The sequence below is a fragment of the Pleurodeles waltl genome, chromosome 2_2, assembly GCF_031143425.1.
Source record: "Pleurodeles waltl isolate 20211129_DDA chromosome 2_2, aPleWal1.hap1.20221129, whole genome shotgun sequence".
NCBI classification, from domain to species: Eukaryota; Metazoa; Chordata; class Amphibia; order Caudata; family Salamandridae; genus Pleurodeles; species Pleurodeles waltl.
Window position 1 is genome coordinate 718452882 of NC_090439.1, and position 23464 is coordinate 718476345.

At 43.4% G+C, this 23464-nt stretch overlaps 1 protein-coding gene across 1 annotated transcript in view; it reads right to left on the bottom strand.

Moving 5' to 3' along the window:
• ARFGEF1 (ARF guanine nucleotide exchange factor 1) overlaps nucleotides 1-23464 on the bottom strand; it is a 961498-nt gene that overhangs the window by 229896 nt on the left and 708138 nt on the right. Inside the window, exons 26-27 of the mRNA XM_069220293.1 lie at nucleotides 10092-10243; nucleotides 6758-6930 (exon numbers count right to left, since the gene is read on the bottom strand). Of these exons, the coding sequence (XP_069076394.1) occupies nucleotides 6758-6930; nucleotides 10092-10243 (325 nt within the window). The remainder of the gene's footprint in view (nucleotides 1-6757; nucleotides 6931-10091; nucleotides 10244-23464) is intronic.

Sequence of the window (23464 nt, forward strand, 5' to 3'; positions counted from 1 at the left end):
GACTTCTTATGATGTTTCTCCTTCTTCTTTGACTTTGCCATGAATAACTTGGCCTCGCGCTCTTTGAGGGCCTTCGGATTCATGTGTTGACATGAATCGCAAGTCGAGACGTCGTGGTCGGAGCTCAAACACCATAGACAGTCGGAGTGAGGATCTGTAACTGACATCTTGCCCCCACACTCTCGACAGGGCTTGAAACCCGACTTCCTCTGAGACATTGTTACCGCAGAGAAGACTACGCAGCAGACAATACACTGTAACCACGAAGGTAACAGTAACTCCCTCGAAGATAACCGTTTCGAATGCACGGAAAAAAGGGAACTGTCATCGGCACGTCGGCGAGGACTTCTTATTGCCTGTATGACGTCAGACGGCGTCGCGTGGGCTAGAGTGACGTCCTCGTCGACGTGCAGAGACTAGTAAGAAGATTTCCGTCAAATGCTGGCGCCATGGGAGTATTCATGAGGTGAGGAATCCACAGGTAGTTGTATCCATCAGAAGTAAAGATTTTTGCGGTCTCAACCAAGATTTCACCTAAAGAAAAAAAGAAGCTAAGTAGACAAAATGACAATGGATAGTCAGCAGTAAGGTCTTAAGAAAGCTGCACCTAAAGAGTGTGACCAGAGTTTTAAGCTAAAGAAAACAAAAATTACAAAATCCACATCCTTTTTTTAAATAATGACAGAAGATCCATCTGTTAGTAAGACACAATAATTATTAGGAAAGGAGGTGTGAGAGAGGAGGACAGTGATCATGACTTATGTTAGGAAGTCACAGGGGGGGTCTCAACAGACACTCAAAACAGCATTCTACCATGAAACAAAGAGTTAGAATACTCCCATGCACAAATGAGGACGCTGGCTTACTGGCACTACCAGATATAAGTACGACCAATAGATATGATGTGCCGGCAGTAGCAGAGAGTGTTGCGCAGAGACCGGTGCGTGACATTAGTGAAAGACTGCCTCAACAGGATTTCAGTGGAGCAGATGGGACAAAACCCCTTTGAAATGAGCCTTCAACAATCTGTTATTGCAAAAAAGGGCCTTGCACTTATTATAACAAGAGGAGCTATTTCAGGAGTTTTGTATCATTCTCTAGTTTTCAATAAGTAACCACAGGGAGCAACTTTATCTGGGCCGGAAGCTTGTTATCTGTTGAGTGGGAGTCAGATTGTTGGAACTGGGGATTGAAGAAAAGGTGCTTGGCTTTTTTTACTGGAAGATATTGCAAGCTGATGCAACCTGTTATGTGGCTGAGTTAATGGCTAATTTGGATAGGCTGAAGAATTACTTTTAGATGAGATTAGAACGGACAAACAGAGCAAAATGGGAATCAGGTACTGCTGTATTTTGATTACAGGGGAAAAAGTGGTAAGCTGTTCGCATCGAAGTGTAGAACCAAGAGAACGAAGAATCATGCCACAATATATATGTATATATTTATATACCCCCCACAAACACACACACAAGACATAAAAAGATGGGGAGAAGACTGATAACAATTTTGATACTGAATGCACATTTTACAAATTCTTTCAAAATGCATATTAGTAAGACATAAAAACAGATTATATCAAGCGAAAGGAATGGTTAATAAACAGGCAACTTCCTGCACTAGACAGACTACATCAAACCATGATGAGCCAACTAATGAGGAAGAAACTAGGAGTGCTATAGAGGGACTTAGGAAAGGGAAGGAAGCAGGCCCTGATGGCATACCGGAAGAATTATATAAAAGCATAAAGTATTAACTCATTTCTAAAATAACTGTTTAATGCTATTTTACTATAAGACATGCCAGCAACAACTATCTGGGAGAAGGCAACCATAACACAGATTCATAAACAAAATAAACCCCCAAAAGATGAGTGTTTTATTGATCTATCTCATTACTGAACACAGGTTACAAAATATTTGCAGGAATATTGGTAAACATGATTTAGCACTGTTTCTAGGGGAAATGATTAATGAGGTTCAGCATGGTTTTATTATAGGGAGACAGCTGCATTATCTTACACACCTAATGGTGAGTAAGGTCAATCTGGTGGAAGCCTACGTTTTTTAGCTGTGATAACCCTAGATGCTGCTAAGGCTTTCAAATGGATCAGCCGGACCTTCCTACGGGAATGTTTGGATACATTTGTGATCTACCCTAAGGTTATTAATCCAATTCCAGCCCAGCATATGAATCCCACTGTAAGAGTGCAAGTAAAAGGGAACATAACTAGGAAAACCTGGAGAGCAGGAACAACAACGCAAGCCTCACGTCATTTCCTTAGAATGTAATGGATGTAGAAGGAAAATAACCCTGGCTGCTGATGCAAGGCTTTTCTGAAACATAGCCACAACAGGTGATTTAAATAAAGAAGGTTGGTCCGGCTACCACAAAAAATGCCGAAATGGATGAAAAATAACCTTTAAGTGTGCCCACGGCAGAGCCCTGCTGGGCCAACAATAAGGAAACAGGGGAACCTTGGACAAAGGTGCAGAAAGGGGATCTATGTTGTGGGAATAGTAGATCATAGACTTATCCCAAAGGCAGTCGAATATCACTCGGTGGAGGGACAACTGGCTGCCAGAATAACATCACAGACTTCGGGAGGAAGGACAAAACCTGTCAACTGCAGAGCTCAATCTCCATGCCTGAAGGTGAAGATGTTCTTGAAGAGGCAGCCTGATAGGAGGACCGGTGATCATGCTCAATAGCTTGGGATACCACACTCTTCATGCCCAATCTGGAGCCACATGAATACCTTGGGCCCAGTCATTCCTGAGCTCTGAGCAGGGGTTGTATTGCCAGAAAGGTGTACAGGAAGCTGGAGATCCGATCAAGATGAAAAGCATCTCAAAGCAAGAGTGACTTTGGAAACCCCAGCACGCAAAACTGCTGACAATGGCATTCTCAGTGGTGGCGAAAGCTCAAACCAAGGCTCTCCTTCTGAAAGAGTCCTTGCACCACCTCCGGATGTGAAGCCATATGTGATCCATTAGGCATCTTCAGCTGGTGTTTAGAAACGCCTGCCAGATGTTAAACGAACAGGGAAATGCCCTGACATGCCAGCCATGTTCAGAGATGCATATCCTCTTGACAAGGAGTCCACAACCCCACCCCTTCTTGTTTATTGTGGTACCACATGGTGGTGGTATTGTCTGTGAACACCTGCACCAGTTTCCCCTGATTGAAGGAAGAAAGGATTTCAATGCCAAGCTCCAACAGGTTGATGTGGATCTCAGTCTCTGCCAGAGACCCGAGTCCTCTGATCTCCACCTCCTCCAGATGGCCGCCCCAGCCCTGGAGTGACCCATCTGTTACTGTAGTCAGCTCTAGTTGGGCAAGGGAGAGAGGTCTGCCACGGACCCAATTGCGGTTTGTCAGCCGCCACTGCAGATCTTTTGCAGTTCCCTCCAAGATCTGGATCATATCAGAGATATTGCCATGATGCTGTTCCCAATGAGACTCAGGTCCCACTGCAGATCTTGCATATGCCAATGGCCCTGTGTTACACGCAGGATGCGGTAGGCCATGAGGCCCCACATCCTCGTGGTCAATTATACAAAAATCCAGGACAAAGGCTGAAACATCGGTATCAGAGCCTCAATATCCTGGACTTGGTGTTCAGGAGAATAGGGATGAAATTGCACTGTGTCCAGAATAGCTCTGAAGAAAGGGAGCGTCTAAGAAGGAGCCTAGTGTGACTTTGGCATGTTGATAGTAAACACCTGTGAATGCAGAAAATCTGTCGTAGTCTGGAGATAGGAGACAACTGTCTGCGGCGAGCCGCTTTCAATAAGCAATTGTCGAGGCAGGGGGGAGACTGGAACACCTGACCTCTGGAGATGTGCTGCAACCAACATCACCTTGGTGGTGAACCCCAGAGGGGCACTGATAAGGCTGAAGGGGAGCACGGCAAACTGAAAGTGCTCTTGGCCCACCGTGAGCCACAGTTAACGTCTGTGTGCAGGGAGGACAGGGATATGGAAATATAACGCTATCATCCAGTCTCCAGGGTCTAGGACAGACAGGACTTGCGCGAGCATCTTGAATTTCTCCTTTTTTAGGGAGCAGTTGAGAAGGGTTTAGAATAGGGTATGGGCCTTCATCCTTCTTGGACACAAAAAGTAGAGGAATAGCAACCATAACCTACTTTTGATGTTGGCACCATCCTTTCTAGCTTCCTTGGCCAAGAGAACTACAACTTCCTGACAGAGCAAGGAGAGGTGATCCTCCTCCAGTTTGTGGTAAGTACGTGGCATGGGCGGGCGTGTGGTCACAAAGAGGAGGGAGGAGCCCCTTTGGACGAGTTTCAAACCCCAACAGTAGGATGTTTTTGACCTTTAGTAGTGCAGGTGATGGTGTATGTTGGCCCCTTATGGATGCCCATAATGGTCAGCGGGCAAACTAGAGGGGTTTAGAGGCTGCTGCTGGCTGGAGTTGTGTGTGTGTATGAGGAGTAGGGGGGGCAGGTTGATTGGACTGACTTCGGCTACCTGTCCCACGTGGTCTGTTGAAACAGCATTCTCGGCCACAAAAAGATTTCAAACTTGCTGGCTGAGGTGATTGGAGTGTAGAGTATTGGTTAAAAGCTCCTTTTGTAGCCACAAAAGGTGCGGCAGGCAGACTGGGATTAGCGAAGGGCATTAGAAAGGTCCAAGAATCTGGTCATAATCCTGCTGTCTTTAAAGTGCTCCAGCATTGAGACTGCCTTCTCTCTGAACAGATGGGAGCAATCTAAGGGTATGTCCATGAGCAAAGCCTGGACTTCCTCCAAAAGCCAGTGGTTCTCAGCCAGGTATTGCGCCTATGGGATAATGTCAATATAATCGCTCTGCCCAGTTAGTCTGTCATGTCCAGCCCACATCTTACGGTGTACTTGGCTGCATCCCTCCCATCATCAATTGCTTGAGAGTGTGGCTCGGGCCAGCTGAGTCCCAAACCGTATGGGTGTATTGGTCCAAGATGCACGCGGTTTTCACCAACCGCAGTGCCAGGCTGGCAGAAGAGAACATCATCTTCCCGAATGTGTCCAGCCTTTTGGATTCCTATCCTAAGGAGTGGTAGAGAATGGGCTGAGGTTGATTTTTGAAGTGGAGGCCTGGACCACTATGCTTTCTGGGGTGGGGTGATGGGTGAGGAAACTGGGGGCAACGGCTGTGAGCAACTGTCCTATGCACAGTAGCCCCTGTGCAAGGCTTGGACCAGGCCTCTATTAGAACTTCAGTAAGGGCTTCAATAAAAGAAGTAAGGGGTCGGTGGGGCAACTTCTGGCTGAAGCACCTCTGTCCATCCGTTGCCTTGACTGCCACCGAGGACAAGGCCCAGGACCTTAGCCATACTCTGCTCTTCCATTGTGAATAAGGCACCCTCCTCTATATATCCACGGTAGGGAGAGAGTCCAGGCCAGTGTCGGGGAGGTGTCCAATCCACTGCCACCCACCAGATCCTCATACCAGGTGTTATTGGGATCTTCTACTAGTTGATATGCATAAGGGTCTGTAGACTTCTCCCAATCATGACCCAATCCAGGCCTGTCATAGCAATAAGGCACGGGCTCTGATATGGGGAATATGCCCTGCGTTGCGCCGGAGATGGCGTCAGACAACGCCCGTTCCACTCTGTATCGTAGTTGCGAATGATGATGGGGCAGTTTCACCACTGGGCATCGGGAGCATCGGCACTGGAGTGGAAACTGGGGAAAGTTGAGGTTGCTCGACAGGCACCGCTTCAGTTCTGTCAATGGATACCTGGGGCCTGACTGGCACCAAGGGCAAACCCGCCAGCGGAAGACCAGTAGGGGCTCCTCACAGACCCATGAGCCCTGAGGGTGCTCCAGTGGGGTCAGGCTGCCCAAAGATGAGGTGCATGGTCTCATAAAATTCTTTAACGCTCTGGTTCACATACATTCAGGGAGGCCCAGAGACAGTCTAGGCTCAGGCTCCACTGCAGAGTTAGTCCTCAAGTGTGGACATCCTCACAACTCATCTTAAGTCATGTCCAGTGAATTCAAAGGCATCTTATTTTTGTGGGACTTCCTCAATGACTTGCAATGGGACACAGATCGCAGAGCAAGACTTCACAATCTATCTTGGGAACCTCCTCGCAACCGAGATCTGGAGCATTGCAGAGTCTGTCGATGACATTGGGTGACAAGGAGGTTAAAGAAATGCTCTCTCAGTGCCTTAGGATGCACAGCATGGCAATCCTCGCATGTCTTGGTGTTGTGCTCTCGCTTCAGACACCAAAGACAAATCAAGTGTGGGTATGTCACTGACATCTGTCGGTGACAGGCGCTGCATGGTTTAAAACCTGCCTTTCAGTTGGTCATCCTTCACACAAGGAGAAAAAAAGTATTGAATAATTATCAACAAAAGGTAGAAAAAGGGTCAGCCAAAAAGTGACAGGGGATAGCTCTCTCCGGTTCTGTGCTGAATTTTGTAGAAAGAAAGAATTGACGTCAGCGCTGTGGAGTGCCACCTATATAGGCACTGCACACGTCAATTCCGGAACAGAAGATGCAACGGAGAGCCGAATAATGCCACTTACCACTGTGCAGGGGTACTGTTCACTAAATGTTGTCGGATCCAGTCTGACAACTGGAGAATATTCTTAGGTAAGGAATCGGCGGCTAGGGGTCAATAGCAGATATAACATTTAGCCAAAAAGTGTTGCTTACAGCATGTTATCCATATTTATTTCATTGTTAGAGCATGGCACTTTTATGTATTGGTTACATAAGGTATATTGGAAAAGTACTCACTAACTATGTGTCCCGTTGTTTGGAACGCAAGCTCCACTATGCTTTCATCCTGGTCTGAGGCAGCTAAGTGAAAAACAGAGAAGATATTCTTCCATCCTGAGCGAATGTTAGCAGCCTGGGAATTAACCATTTGTGCTATACAGCGCACAACCATATCCCGAATTGTTGGAGACCTTAAGGGAAAAACATGTTGTCAGTAAACCATTAATCTTTTCTTTATGACCAAATCTATACATCTTATTTTTAGCATAGATAATAATGTAGCAAAAGGCAGGTTAGGTTTAAGGAGCCCTGAATTACACAATCAACAAAGGTGTTTCCAGACTGTCTGCTGCATCATATAACTAAGCATTTGCACGCCATGAATGACATAAGCTGAACCAGCTTTGGTACCAAGAATGTATTTTACATCAAATTCTTTTGCGTTCAAACGTATCTACTGACCGTCATGGAGTAAGGTAGCCTATTTCTTAAGAAACCCTTTCACAACAATTTGTAAAATGTTCATTTTGAAGTATCTTTTAAAAGTCAGGCAATATTTGATTAACACTAATAAACACATGAGGACGAAACCTTGCAAAAGCCACTTCAGCACCAGACGTATATACCTGGTGTTGGGCACATCATGTACCACAGGATCAACCCATTTTTGGCCATTAGGTGCTTGCAACACTTGTGCATCTCCAACGACAGCTGTTCAGATATATATACTGGACAGCTTCTCTCAAGCTACTGTGAAGAAATTACATATCACACCAATCTGCAAGGTGCATTGAGTACCTCTACTGTCCTCCAATTCCAGGTCTGCCTACCTGACGTTCCTGGCTGCTCTGGGTATCCAGTGTGAAACCTTGATAGAAAATGTATGTTCTAAAGTATGTTGGTGATTGGATGCTGTGTTCCATTGTTTTGGGGAGGATTTGGGTATCTGGACAATGACTATTACCACTTGCAGAAGGGGGAGCAACTAGTACTGAATGAAACATAAGTTAGTATGCTGCTTACAGGTGTTTAGAATGGATATAGCCAGATAAAGACAAAGCAACTAAGCAACATATCTCCTTGATCTAGGTGACTATCAATTTCCCTCTAAACAGCATCTTTTAGAACAGCTCTGTGTACTCTCAGGCAGACATTACCAGGCTGAAAAGTGGTCTGGTAACCATATTTATCACAAGCTAAAGCAGCAAGACCTTACTTTTAGTAATCCTTCTCTGCATTGACATCACTATAAAGCAAAAAGAAACATTGTAATTCTGGTCCCTCACAAATCTTCCTTTGCAGTTGTTATAAATTTACCTCTAATGGTGGCATTGCCACTGCCGACGCGAGGTCCTACTAAAGGACTATGCAGCTGACTGTCTTGAATGAATGGTGGTTTAAGGGCTTCGGTGATCCTAGATGTGGCCGCTGGGCTCACTAACCCTGCTGCATCTGCTGTCTGGATCTTCCTTCGCTGACTAGGGTAGTCTATATGACATGGAAGGGTGCGAGTGGGTCCATTGGATCGGAGGGACAGCTCACCAGAGAGACCCCCTTGTGGGAGGGCACCGCTCTGCACCAGGTATCCAAGCTGCAGGGGTTCCAATGCTGGGACGTAAAAGGAATCTCCACATTAGGGGAGGATCTTAACGGGTACTTGATAACTTGATTAAATCCTGTGCCGTCCTTCAAGATGAGTATCATCTTAATCAGATCCAATTTTATAAATATCTGCAGCCCTGCCACGTGCTTATGCCCTGTATATCACACACAGAGGACATTCCAGAATTCAGTCCCTTAGAGGCTAAAATATTATTGACCAATATCCCGCAACAAAAGATTTCAGTCATCTATGGCTCTATTGCGGTCAATGCCATGGACACCTTTCCAACCTTCAGAAAGACTTGGGTTCGTGACTTGGGCCCCTTTGGTGGCAATGACTGGAGAGAGGAGTTGGCTCCCCGTGCAAGGCGACAATTGCTTCTCAGTATCGCCTCATTCAGCTGCACTATCTACATTGGATCTATTATTGTTTTGAGTGGAAAGGAGACAATGAGTGGCCAAAAGATACATTTTGCATAAAGGTTATGACTATATGTCAATGTAGTGGCATAATACAGACCCCTGCAGCTCCGAGGGACCCCAGTCCTTCAGGGGCTCTTAAATCCTTCAGATATGGCCCCACTTTGCCCAAGGCCAATGAATACTTATGAGATATGGGAGACACAGGGGCCCCTCTGCACGTTCTGCAGTGGGGCCCCATCATTTTATGTTACACCACTGTGTTAATGATTTTCAGTAGAGCTTCAACTATAGATTACAAATGTTTTTTTGAAGGTAAAAATGTGATATGCCGAAAATAAGATAATAACTGTTATATGTGAGATTTCCTCACTAGATTACACCTCCAAAAATAAAATAAAAAAGCATCATATGGTGGAAGTAGAAATATTATGACATTTCTGCTTCCAGGCACACATTATTGATTTCAGGAAGGAGTATTGGAGCCAAGTTTGTTACATCGAAAGGTTTAACCTCATAGTCATGCTTTTTAAACATTTTCCGGAGTGAAGCAAGCCTAAGCAACAGTGAATATTTTACAGCACACTACATTAAAGTGAAGAATATAGGAGATACTTTTCTGTTCAGAAAATTATATTGATATCAACTACATTGATCTTTATATATTAAAAGTTGGTTCTAAAGAAGTATTTCATCAATTGAAGTGCTTGTTGATATGAAGCATTATTGAGGATGGTAAAAAGGTAATGGAACTCATAGTTTGAATTCATTTGAGTCCCTTGTTTGATAAACTGTTCATTTCATCAGCTTTTTGCAGTCTTTTTAATTTCTTATATTGGCACGTTATTATGAGTAAAGTCAAACAAGAATTAAACTATTAATTGAATGATATCCTGATAATATTATGTCTCTTAAGATTCCCAATTGTTTGAAACCTGCCCTGGCGCCAAGTGGGAATGGACTGGGTTAGTTTTCCTCAAAAATGCACCAAATCTTTTAGAGCCACGTTGCCCAGTCATTCCACCCCAAAGTGACCTGGGAAAGAATGTGAAAATTTAAATTCAGCAGAATGGGGCTGAAGCAGCTCAGGGGTTTATATGGGATAAACGGGCTAAGCTGACTCAAGAACATCTTGGAACTCACAATGTCAAAGGCCAACATGAGAGCTAAGAGCAGCATCAAGGGAGGCACATCACTGGGAGCAGCTAGCATGCCATGGTGGAAGAGAGGATTTAATAATTTGACAATCTGCTAGAAGACAAATGATGGGGAAGCAAATATGGTTATATTGAGGAAAATCTTAAACACCACGGCTTCTGCATACTCTTACCTGTTTCTCTTCATAATATGTTCAAAAGGTCGTAAGAAATCCTTTTGGAATCGGAAGTTAGCAAGTTCTCCTTTTTCTAAGAATTTCATTGACAATTGTCTTAAAGAATCTACAGCAAAAATTGCAACATCTTCATTGGGATTGCAGCCAACCTGGTAGGTTAGAAAGATAAACGTTTAAAGGTTGGATCAGATAGCCATAACAACATATTAAAACTCTTGCACTGTTTTACTACTCTTGCACTGTTTTAAAATAAAAAATGTTATGAACAGCACATGCTCACATACACTGTGTTCAAAACTATGGGGCTGATTTAGCCCTTAGCTGTCTTTATTCTGTAATTTAGAGTGACGTAGGTCATTACTACTGACACTCTGAAGAACAGAAGACTCCTTCAGTCCACTTCCACCCAATGTGGACGATGTACATCAGTCCCTCCCACATTTCTAGTGTGTGTCTGATGCTGCAGTGTGAATGTTCTTTATTAGATATCAGAGCATCATTACATTATCCTTAGCGTTGTGATGTTGGATATTTCTGAAACATGAGTATGTAAAGTCATTGCTTCTCTCAATTGTTGTAGCTGAACTCTTTCTTTAAAACGGACGGCCACTGAATTTGATAACGCAATTTCTTCAGAGCTATGCTATGACTGAGAAGGCTATAAAGTTTGGTGATCAGGCCTTTCATTCAATCGGATGCCTCTAGAAACATTTCATAAGGGGTCAGAGGTCTGTTTACTGCCTCTTTGTTAGGGTGAGGGGTGCAGGAACAAATGTTTGATTTGCATTCTTTGCATCCTATCAAGGTCAGTTAATTTAAAGGGTTTCTTCCATTCCTGAAATTATTTTATCTGGCCTTTGTCAAACATATCTCTAAGCATAATACATTCCATCTTCCTCAAGTTATCAAATATTTCTCATTGCAAAGACAGAGAAGTAGTTGGGCTTAAAAGTGTCAGAGTAAATGGAGATGGGTGAGAAGAGAGTATTGCCTTGAATCCTATTTTGACCTGTACTAGGAAAGGAGGTTTTGTAGGTTTGAAATGTATATATTATGAGACCTCACCTCTTTTTGCAGCCAGGGTATATTTTATAATGAATGCCCGCAACAGTTCTTTCCATACAAAAAAACTACTTTATTCCATCTCATTCCACAATTACCTTGAGTTGGGTCACACATTATTATTTTGTAAAGTTATGAAATGTCAAGCCTCCTATCTTTGTTCTGGCCATGAGGATTTCCTTGTTCAGTCTAGCCTGATCTCCTGTCCATACAAATCTAATTACCTGTTTCTGCATGTCCTTTCTCTGTCTCAGGTTGGGATCCGAGTCAGAAGTGTTTGAAAGAGGTACAGCAGATGTGGCAAAATGTTCATTTGCACTATGCTGATTGTACCCAATCATAATAAATCATGGCCTCACCATTTTGCTAGATCTCCTATCATTCTGGCTCTTAAAGCTTGCCTTTTAGCTTTGGTCTAGGTCGACAATACGTCTGTGAGGTTTAACCTGAAGTATTTGACTGTTGTCTCAGCCCACTGCATCAGGTACAAAGTTCTGAGTCTGGATTCCCTCCCCTTGTGATGCAAGTACTTAGGAGCTCTGACCCCAAGGCGCTTTAAAAATGTTCCCTGCATCTTATAAACTCAAGTAGGGATGTTTCAGAATCAGTGAGGGAGAGGAGTATATTGTTTGAAAACAAACTTATGTTATGTTCCTCTGCTATGAACTGAGTCCCCTAGAAAGCATAACAGTGCTGCCAGTTGTTGAATGACAGGACATAAAGGATGAGTGCCAAGTGCCCCTGTTTGGAGTTGGGATTTCGCAGAGCAAGTACAGCTTACCCTGACTCTCACACCTCTGAGCATGTATAATTGGTCAAAATGCAATTTTTCACAGTCGACTCCAGCCCTATTTTACTCAAAACCACACTCCGAAACTCCCAAGTTCACCCTATCAATGTATTTTTGCTTCTCAAAGCTACTAGGGGGCTGGGACTCTCTGATTTCTCTTTTAAGGTGAGCTCTGGGAAAACCTATCTAATCTTTTAGTGAATATCTTGATATCTGTGTTCAACAGGGCAACTGCACTGTAAGCCGTTCACTCTTCCAAAGATTTCCCTGGTTTGGGTTCACCACAACCTCCACTTCCCTCATCGATGCCGCGATTCCTTGATCACAATAAAAAAACTAAAAAGGGTCATAAGCAGGCCCAAAATCAGGGATGCAAAAGCTTTATAAAAGCAGGGAAAAAATCTTTATAAAAAGTCTACAGCTAACCCATCTGGGCTTGGAGGTTTAATAGGCTTATATTTGATGGCACTCAAGCCCTTCTGCACTTCAAAGGGTATGTCAAGCTCCTCTGCCCACTCGTTGGAGAGGGTTTGACGCCAACTCTTATCCGGCAAGGTGAGGACAAATGGATAGCAAAAAAAGCTCTTTTCTCCTGTTTGTTTTTTACTTGTTTACCATCTAGAGTTTGTAATTTAGTTATGTAAATTCTGATGCTTTGGGCTCTCAATCTTTGTTGCCTTTTTCATAAAAAGTATCTTTTAGGCATTAAGATTTTCCTTTTGGGTTTTGTTGGTTCACTGCACCTTCAACTGTCCCCAAACTACAACTGCTTCCTTTTCTACAAAATAGAAGGAAACCTATTTAGTTTTATGTGCTATGTTTTCTAGCTCCTGCATCTGGTTGTTTGCGATCAGGTTTTTCTTCCCTTCGTGTTCATACTGAAAAGGCAATAGTCTAGCCTCTAAATGTGACCTACAGGCATCCCAGTGGGAGTTGAATGATGTTCCTAAAGAATCATTTTTTGCAAAAGTACTCCCATATAACCTGAGTGAGTTTTGCTGTATTTGCTGGGTCTTGCTGTCAAGTTTGACTAGTATTTCAACTTCTTTTTCATTTAGATATAATTCCCCTCCAGAGATATCTAAATCCTGCATTTGTTTGATATTGAACCCCCCCCCCCGTAGTTTGAGCATATTGAAGTCTGGAAAATATGCTTGTGGATATATAGACATGTAGTCAATTCTGGTATAGATTTTGTGGAGAGAAAGGAGGGGTGAATGGCGGGTGGAGAAAGGGGAGGAGGAAGAGAGGAGAAGGAGCAGGGTGCAGCGAAAGGAGGGGGAGGGAGGAGAAAAAGGAAGAAAAGGAGCAGGGAGAGGAGGGAGGAAGAGTCAGATTACATGAAAGTCAGAGACTATCTTGCAAATAAAATTCGGGTGTGTCCTCATAGCCGTCTAAACCTTTGTACAAACTTTGTAGATTTCCGGAAAGTCTGAACGTCTTGTATAGTTGTATTATTGTCCACTTTAATAAGCAAGGAATTTGGCTTTACTGCTGGAAGAAAACATATGGTAAGGATACTCTTTGTGGGACCCTATGCCTTATACATATAGATGATCCGTATGAGCTCCCCAACCTAAAAAGGAGACATCTGTTATGATCACAAGAGAAGGAGTCTCTTGATGAAATGATACTCGTTTGAGCCTTGCATCACCACTGAAAATATTGTATTGCTGCTAGTGGCAGAATTATTTTGAATTATTTCTAAGGAATGGCACCAGTGATTATTCAGGCACTGCTGAAGAGGTCTCAGGTTCGAGACAAGTGTAAAGTACAAGGCAAATATGAGATGCCGTGGACTCTCTTAGCGAAGAGATCTGGTGAACCACTGGACGTGATGCCATTGACACTTATATGGATAACTGTCTATCCTCGAAAGGACATACTTTTGCTGTCTGCGAGTCGAGCACCAGTCCCAAGTAGTGAGTGTAGTGAACTAGTGCTGAAGATTAATTTTCTTGGGTACCTCATAGACCCTGCTTGTTCAGAACATCAACAGTTTTCTTGAACTATGGCAAGACTTCTTCAGGCACTGAATCCTTCACCAGTCATCTAAGCAAGGGTAGATGGAAGCTTTTAGGTATTATTCAAGGGAGGTAAGTACTAACCTCGGTTATAATCACAATTCTTGTCAGGGTGAACTGTTAAAGTCACTAAATAAACCGGAGCTCAACCCTTGATAGCTATGGCTCAGAGCAGACAGGCTTAGCTTAGATGTAATGTGTAAAGAATGAATGCATAACTAAAAAAGTAGTAAAATCTGAATGTAAAACAATACAAATAACAAAATTAGAATAACAGAGTAAGATTTAATAAACAAAATGACACAACCAGGTTACTGTGGGCAGACCCGCAGTCAGGTTTGCATTGTCACTGGCATGGCACAATGAGAGCTGCAACTCACTGGTGACTTTTAACCTACTGGCACTGGGTGCACTTTGGGCCCCACATATCACAGACTTGTAGGCAATCTAATGTGCCAATTAGGGTATGCCAATTTTATCATGGTGAAAAAAGGAGCACAAACACTTTACCACTGGTGTAAAGTGCACAGAGTTTGATAGCCAGAAAAAAATAGGGTTGAGCAAAAGAAGGCAAAAAAATCTGGGGTGATACTCAAGAAAGGCACATTTCCAAATACCCCCTCCTGCCTAAAGCTAGGTTAGACTAATCAATGCCTTGTTGGGTTTCCTTGCTCAGGTGATAGAACGTGGAAGGTTTGCCTCTTCCCATTGGCACCTGTCTGTTCTATGCCCCTTTGATCCTATATGTACCCCTCAATCACTATCTTCTTGGGCCACTGGACTGGTCCATGGGGAACCTTTCTCCTCATCTGCATACTCCATCTGTGAGCCTCCAAACCTTTTTTGTTTATTAACTCTATTTCATCATTCTACCAACAAATAACAGATTGGCATTGTTGACAATGGTTCACACTGAGACAACTGTAGCAGTACAATCATATATACTCCAGATTCCTAAACACAAACATAGGGTCTGATTTAGATCCTCTCGGCAGAGGGGTTACTCTGTCGCAACGGTGACGAATATCCTGTCCGCCGAAATCTAAATACCACAGAAAACAATTATATTTTGATTTCAGTGGATGGGATATCCGTCACTGTTGCAACGGAGTAACCCCTTCACCAAGATCTAAATCAGATCCGTAGTGCCATACATCATAGAAACATCAAAGTGGAAATCGGTCAGGGTGTAGCACCCAACCAACATGTTCTACTGCTCATGTTCCTGGTCGTCCCCATCAGATAAATCACTGTTTGCAGAGCCATCTTCAGGATTACACCCCCTCTCGTCACCCAGACATCTACTGCAGAGTTCCCCCAAACCTCCAGGTCAATCTGCAATTTAACCTCAGTTAGTGCATGATGGAGCTGCAGTTCCTCAGCCAATGACTACTCCGAGGCACCCCGGACCCATAGGTCCATCATGGGGACCCTCACTCCCATCCAGATAATGGCAACTTATCTCCTAGCTAACAACAGGGCCCGCTGTTAGAAGCGGCATGCCATCTTGCTCCTCTTGGGCCGGGTAATATTCCCCAACAAACATTGCTAAGGCACTAGTTCACAAGCCAAGGCAATAGTTTGCTGCAGTCTAACCACCATATCAAACCAGAAAGCCCCATCCACAGACAGTCCTATGCCAGATGAATAAAGTTGGTGCTCACAAAACCACACTGGGGTCAGGCAGGAGACTGCTCAAAGCTTAACCCCTTTCATTTTCTCCAGGATCATATATGTATGATGCATAAAACTGAAGTGGATCAACTTAAAACAGTTGTTTCCAGACAGACTTCAACAGTGTACAAATCCTAGCCCAGTCTGCATCTGAAAGTGGGGCTCCCACATCCGCCTCCCAGGCGTGTCAATCTTGTAACTGCATGTTTCCCACTTCTGCCTGCAGAGCCTTATACATCAAGGAGACGAGGTGACGCCCAGAAGCAAAGGTGAACAGCGCCATACAGCTAAAGCCAACAATGCCTCCGTAAAGGGCACCCAAATCTGCTTGGTTACCTCCATCAGACCTGCATGAAGCAGGACTTGTCCATGACTCAAACCAAAGTGTATCTGTGAATCCTCCAAAGAGGTAAACATGTTATTTATATACAAATCCCCACCCAGCTCAAAGCCTTTCACACCCCAAGCGTGAAAAGACATGGGCTCCTCCAACTGACAGAACAGGACCAACACCCAAAGTGGCAGTTCCCTATCAGAGGGAGTTTTCTTGATCATCACTGTGACTACTTTCTGCTACACAGCAGCAGTCTGACGAACAATGTAAAAGGCTTTGGCTGGCATCCCCGACCTTGCCATTAACAATTCGGCGAGCTTACCGTTGTCCACCTCTACCATACACTGTGCTGTGTGCTGTAGGTGAGATACCTAGTAATACAATTCCAGATTAGGCACCACAAGCCTACCATCCTCATACCCCTCATCAACGTTACTCGAGCCACTGTATTCCGTCTGCCAGCCCAAAGGAGAAGGGTGAGAAGCATGTTTATCTGGCAAAAGTAACTCCAACCCTAAGGGACACAATGAGTTTGAATTAGAGTACAAACAGCAGGGCAGCAGCAGCATCTTGGACACCGCTATTCTGCCCATGAGCGACAGAAGCACAGTATTCCAGAACGGTACAGAAGCATGCAGTGAATCAAGAACTCTCCCCACACTGTAACACTGTAACACAGTTGCTTTTCCCTAGAGTGCGTCACCATCACCCCCAGATAGCGGAAACAATGAAGATCCCACCTCAACCCCAGGTTCAGGAGCCATTACCAGCCCCGTCAAAGGGAACAGGAATGACTTTTTCCTATTGACCTTAAGTCCAGACAAGGCAAAGAAGGCCTTCAATGACTGCAGCAATGCTGTCAGGGATTCTCTCAGAGCCTGCAGATAAAACAAGGTTTCAACAGCATAAAAGTAGACAATGTGTCTATGCCGCCCAAGTTTTATTATCCAGCCATGCATAACCTGCCGTACCTGAATAGCCAGAGGCTCCATTGTCAGCACAAACAAAAGTGGTGACATTGGACAATCATGCCTGGCACCTTACTCAATATCCCAAGACGCAGATCAATATTGTTCCAGCTGGACTCACATGCATGGAGCAATCGTATCCAGGCTTGAAACAGAGGGTTGAAACGGAGGGTTGAACCCCATAGTCTGAATCATGCCTAAAAGATACCCCGAGTCCACCCTATCAATGTCCTTCTCAATGTCACTAGAAAGCAGTGATATTTCCTTGCTGCTATTCTCCACCTCGTGCAGCACATGCTCTGCAAATTCATGGTTGTACTGTGCCCGGGGATGAAACCACATTGATCAGCATGCACTAGACCACTCATGACCGATGCATCCGATTGGCCAATAACTTATATAGGACCTTCACATCGGAGTTGATCATCGTAAGTGGACGGTACGATGCCAGATCTGACCACCATGCCCCAATTAGAGTAAAAATAATCCGTCAGTGCGTCTGACAACGTGTCCCTACCAACAACATCCGTCATCCTATCGACCGGGAAACACCAGATCCATGAATGTGCCCTTGCCCCTTATCCCCCAAAGCCAATTCGCCCAATACTAGAGTGTGATCTGACAGGAAGTGACCTAAATGTATCACTTGCAATAAATCCCCAAGGCGGTATGCCCGCCAGCAATATCCTATCTAGTCTACTTTAGGTATTGTACATGAGTGAATTACAAGTGAATACACACTCGAATGGTGGGAGAGCCTTTCAGGCATCCCACAGCACCTAACTGGCCATCATCTCCTGCAAGGCCATGGTCATCCGCAGCTTTGTTTCATGGCTTGGGGGCAAGTGGTCCACCTCACCGTCCAGGTCACAGTTGGAATCTCCTAGCCACTATATGGGCTTATTTAAGCTAGACCTCAACTTTTCATGAACCGTTAAGAAGAAACCGGGATCTTCCACATTGGGGGCATATAAACTGACCAATGATATCTTTCCCATCCAGTTGGCCCTGCAGAATAAAATACCACCCCTCTATATCTGCCTCCAGATATCTGAGAGCAAAGGTGGTGTCCTGGAGCCACGCACACCATCACCCCCCTAGTGTAGGTCAAGTAGAAAGAGTGGTACTGCTGGCCTTTCCATTTTTTTCTGACTCTTTCAACCTCCATGTTGCAGCTGTGTCTCTCCTGGAGACAAGTGATATCCAGTATGAAGTAAGGAGTAAGACCCAATACCAGTTGACGTACGCATCCAATCCCCAGACATTCCAGGTCAATAACTTTACTACCCAGGAACACTCATTAATATTCTGTGTCAAGAGCCCATGCGCTTCGTAATGTCACGATCCGACAATGCTACAAAAATGGCACGAAGCAAACAATGCAAAAACCGAGAAACAGTAATCTGCCTCTGGACACACACAGTGTAGCTATCTTCCTACTTAAGTCCACTTTACATGTGTCAGAAAAACGCATGCACTACAACCTGCCCAACTGGGACAGCAAAGGCAACCCTCTGCCACTCTGCCGGTCACTGCCCAAGGTATGTGGCACTAAATTATACTGTAGCAACAAGACCAGCACAGTCCACCTCAGCACATCGGGTAGATTGTCTTAGGCAAACTAAGATCCCATTCATCATGGGATGGCGAGACACACACACACACCCTTTCCCTCCCATGCCTCACCCCCTACAAAACTGAAAACTCACTTAGAAAGATAAACAAAACACCACAGATTGCAACTTAACTCAGCAGTAAAGTTAGTTTCTGGGACCAAATTAACAGGGGTAGCTTACGAATGGGACTAGAGTGTCCGTGGCTGAGTTGAGCTGACCTGTTTCAGGCAGCTGTGAAGCCCCCCAGCTCAGTCAGCAGCATAGTGCCATCATCCTGTATTGTAACTGCATATGCAATTCAGTTTCATTACCTCCAGATCTGTGCGTTCTGAAATGATTCCTCCCAAGTCCATGCTCTCAAGGCACCCCTGCACATTATTACACATAAAATTAAGACTGTGTCATCCTCTAGAGCCTGGGCTATATTATAAACAGAAAAAAAGAGGGGGGCTCTAGTGAGATGAATTGAATGTTACCTTCGTTATTGTTCAATAACCTATAACTTGTTATCGAGAATACCAAAATAAATTGATAACTTCTTTCAACATTTTACTGTGCAAGACATTTATGTCTATCAGGATATTCATTGTTGTGCAGAGTGAAACCAATCTCATACACAAAACAATATCTACATTTTGTAATTTTACATATGGAATATAATCTCAGATATTTTGTATAGTTCAACAGAGACATATATATATTTTGTCATCAACACAAACATAATTTTTATCAGAAGTGCAAACAATATGGAACTGCTCAGGTAAAGGCGACTTAAGGGCGGCGCATTAGGGGCTCCCGAAAGGCAGTGAGAGCTTGGGGGTCCACAGAGATGGCCCACACATGGTTGGTGTGGCTTGTGGCTCCTTAAGCAGCCACTGCAGCCAGTGTCGTGGTGCGAGGAGAGGCTCAGAGCAGGGTCAGTACAGTCGGCAGAGTGCTTCTAGAGACAAATACATCACTTTCTTCTAAATCTACCTCACACTCCCCTGTTCCTTTGGCTCAAATGAAGAGACGAGTCAACTGTGAGGCCCTTGGCAAAACACATGCACTGCTAATATCAACTAAATCCTCCAGAATCCACAGTGTCCAGGGGGCCATAGGAGAGACAGAACAACATAAAGCCCCTCTATACATGCCTCCATACATTGAATGCAAAGGAGAGGGGGTCCCAGGAGCCACCTAAACTTTAACCCTGCTAGTGCAGGTAGACAGAGAGGCGCAGTATAATTAACTCACAATGAGACAAGCAGGGTAATTCTAATCTCATGTTAGTAGACTTGTCCATACCGGAAAACCATAACTTTGACTCAGAATACTCAGTCCTCCCTCAATTACAGAACCACAAATAGGACTGGAAAGTGGCAGCTTTGGAGATCCTGGGCAATTTGTCTGCTCCATCATTGGCTGCTTCTACAGATGCAATGGGTTGCTTCTCAGGAATCAAATCTCCTCTTGAAAGAGGCAGTAATGTTAACACTAGATTCATCACAAGCAACTAAAGTACTTCCAAAAGCCAAAACATCTCCCTCAGTTTTGCACTATCCACTGTTCTCCCCAGCATTCTCTAAAAACCTCTCAGGGAATGGTATTGTACAATCCCGACAATCAGGACACGAGACAGATTTGCAGCAGGACCCCACAGTCTGACACGCAAAGGTCCCCAATGCAGAAAAGGAAAGGTCCTAAATGCCTCAAAAGAATTGCCAACAATACACAGGAAGACAAACTGGATGCTATTTCAAACACTTTGTTGTCCCCTTCTATCCCATTTTTAGAAAACTTAGTAAACAAGGAGACGCCATACTAGAATGGTATTCTCAAAGCTCCGACAGTGCAAGCTTTGCGACAAAGTGAATTACTAAAGGAGAACTCAAAGACATCAAGGACTCACAAATCAGAGCTCATTGTGAGTTTCAAGAACCACCTAATAAAATTATTGAAAGTCTACAGCATTTAAGCACTAGACAATCATGCTGAGCAAAGGATTTCCTTTTGAGAAGATTTCTAGATCAAAATGGACTTGTTGGTAGAGCAAGACAAAAAACAAAAATTGCCTGAAATAGAGATTAAGCTTGAAGACATGGAGAATAGATCTTGCGATTCAAATTTACACACTATAGGAATTTCTGAAGAAAGAGAAAATTAAGTATACCACCAATTTGATCAAGCAGTATGTCAGCCCAGAGCATCATGAGAAGCTAAAAGATCTTTCCATTATGTGTGCAATCAGAGTACCTTAGTTTAAACCCACCCCAATGCCATACATCTGTAAATCTGCAAACATTTGTGGTCAATTTTGGAGACGTCCGTGTCAAGGAGCAAATCCTGACAAAAGGGCTACAAACTAGAGGATTCACTCTCACCTATGTTTCCACTCTCTCAAAAGTCAGTGATTAAGTTAAAAAAGCAAAGGCCTAATCTGTATTTAACAATTGTAGACCGGATCGCTCGCGTAAATATACTATGTGTAATATTTTACCGTTATTTCTGTTCATTTTTACCAACATCATTATTAAAGAACCACAATCCTCCTTTGATACAATAGATTCAGAAATTCGTCACTTAATGTGGGAAGGGAAATGCTGAGGCTCAAAATGAAGGCTATGCAACTAGACCAAATGCACTTTTAGACTAGCTACTAAGAGCATTCAAAAGCATATCAAGCAATAGTAATTTTTATTTAAACATCATGCTAAGTACCTCAGAAATTTATCTTTTTGCATTTCAGAAAATTCCGAGATTACCCAAGAGGTCAAGATATAAAATTCCACAGATTATTTTAGATCGTTTCAACATGACCTGGGAATAGTATGAGCCCCCTATATTAAACCCACAATGAAACATCGCATGAACAGCATTAGGATTACGACACGGCCGTATAACTCTTAATCGCTGGGCCAACCTGGGCTTTCAAAGGGGCAGTGATTTCTATCACAATAATGAACTTATGCAGTGATAAATGTTAATCAAGAACAACTCTTCCATTGGTTATGTCTTTCTGTTTAGTTGCAGGCAAATCAAACATTTTTGTGCCAGATATATCCTTGCCCGCCAAGAAAATCAGCAGGGCTTACTTCCTAACAAAGTTACTAGAAGTTGGAAATTGGTAGAGAATTTTACTCCAAGATATTAGTGCCAAATTGCTAGCTCATCTTTTAAATAAAACAGCTTTCCCATGATATTTTAAATAAATCAGCTTCCACAACAGGTTGTAGAATTGGCATTGCTCAATGGCGTTTTTATAATCGGCTCAGCGCTAAGGCCATTCACGCCCTGCTAATTATAAGAGAATGGCATTATTTAGCAAATGGCCAACTGGCCAAAATAAAAATAAAAATGTAATGGGGTGCTTCGTTGGCATGTTTCAAGTGTGGGCAAGAGGATGGAGAAAGGTTGCATATACTATTCACCTGTACCAGATTTGTTTCAGAAATTAGCTTAAGAATTGCAAAATCTCTCCTGACGCTTTTGGGGCATGATAAGGTACTATGACATCTTGTACTAATGCCTCCGTCGGACAGAGTCAATTTTTGTTACATTATCACCTTAGTAGCAAGATCATTGGTTTTAGCGAACTGGAAATCAGAATTGATTCCACCTGTCAGCCAATGGTATACAAAAATGAATAGGAGTTAAATTGCATAAAAATCTGTATGCAAAAAGAGTGGAATTACTGAAAAGATTTAGAAAAAAAATTGGAAAGACTGGGAGGAGGGAGAGGACTCACAGGTGTTGAGGTACATGTTACCAATATTTACTATTTGCTTTTTAATATTCTAATTAATCACTGCAATGATTTCATGATGCATTTTTCAGTAATGTGATAGTGAAGACAATAGATGTAATGTTTTTATTTATCTGCTGCATTTTATAATTAAAAGGTTTAAAAAAACAAACACAAACATATATAATTTCTGCAAGGTACAATCCTTGCAAAGGTACAAATTACAGAAAGAAAGACAGTCCATCCAATTATATCAGAATAAAAATTTCAGTCTCCCGCTCGAGTGCCAAAGACAAAGAAGCCAAATGAACGGGTGCTCATTAGAGAAAACAGCACAGGAATGTCTCTCTACAACTAGAGCGAAGGCCTGTGGTCTAATATCATCATGTTTCAGTTCAAGGATCTTTATGCAACGCCCACCTGAAGTGAACAGAAGAGTCGATGAGTTTCTGCCTTATAGTTCCGGCCTCCTCAGGACTGTGGCAAGGGCATGTACCATAACTTGTAAAAAACATAGAAAAACACCTATAAAAATAATGAATAAATTCATATGTATTTAAAAGAATTGTAAGCAGAAGGGTGTGAGCCAGTGAAGTACACCAACTGTAGTGTCTCATTGAATTAATTAAAATATGTAGTATATTTAAAGTGACATGACCGCTGTGTCTTGTGAACACCTCAGAGTCACTACCTAGGTGGAACTTACTGTAGTGCACCCATATGCGTGTTTGCCACCAAAAGGAAAGCCAACAGTGCCACCTGAGTGATCGTCTGGGGGAGGGTGGACAAAAACTTACCACTGGTCACAGACAAATATATTGCATTATTGGAAAAGCAGAAATGGACCAGGTTTACCAAAAACACACTGCAAAAAGTCAGCATATTTAGCTGTTAAAGAAGGAGGACTCAAAGAATCAATGCTATGCCTGCAAACACTATTGTATGGTGGAGCCTGCTGGCTCCTGTCCGTGATTCAACTTCTTACTACTGAGAATGTCATGCTGCATAGAAATCTCACAGTGGGTGCACTGAGGGCAAATCGCTGGTCGCAAAAGTGATCTACGAGAAACCTGCTGCTTGTGAGGATGTACTGCCATTGGTCAGGAAACCAGGTGCCTCATTTTGAGTTTGGAGGACGGAAAATTCCGACCACCAAACTCCCAACAAGGTGGCCGCCG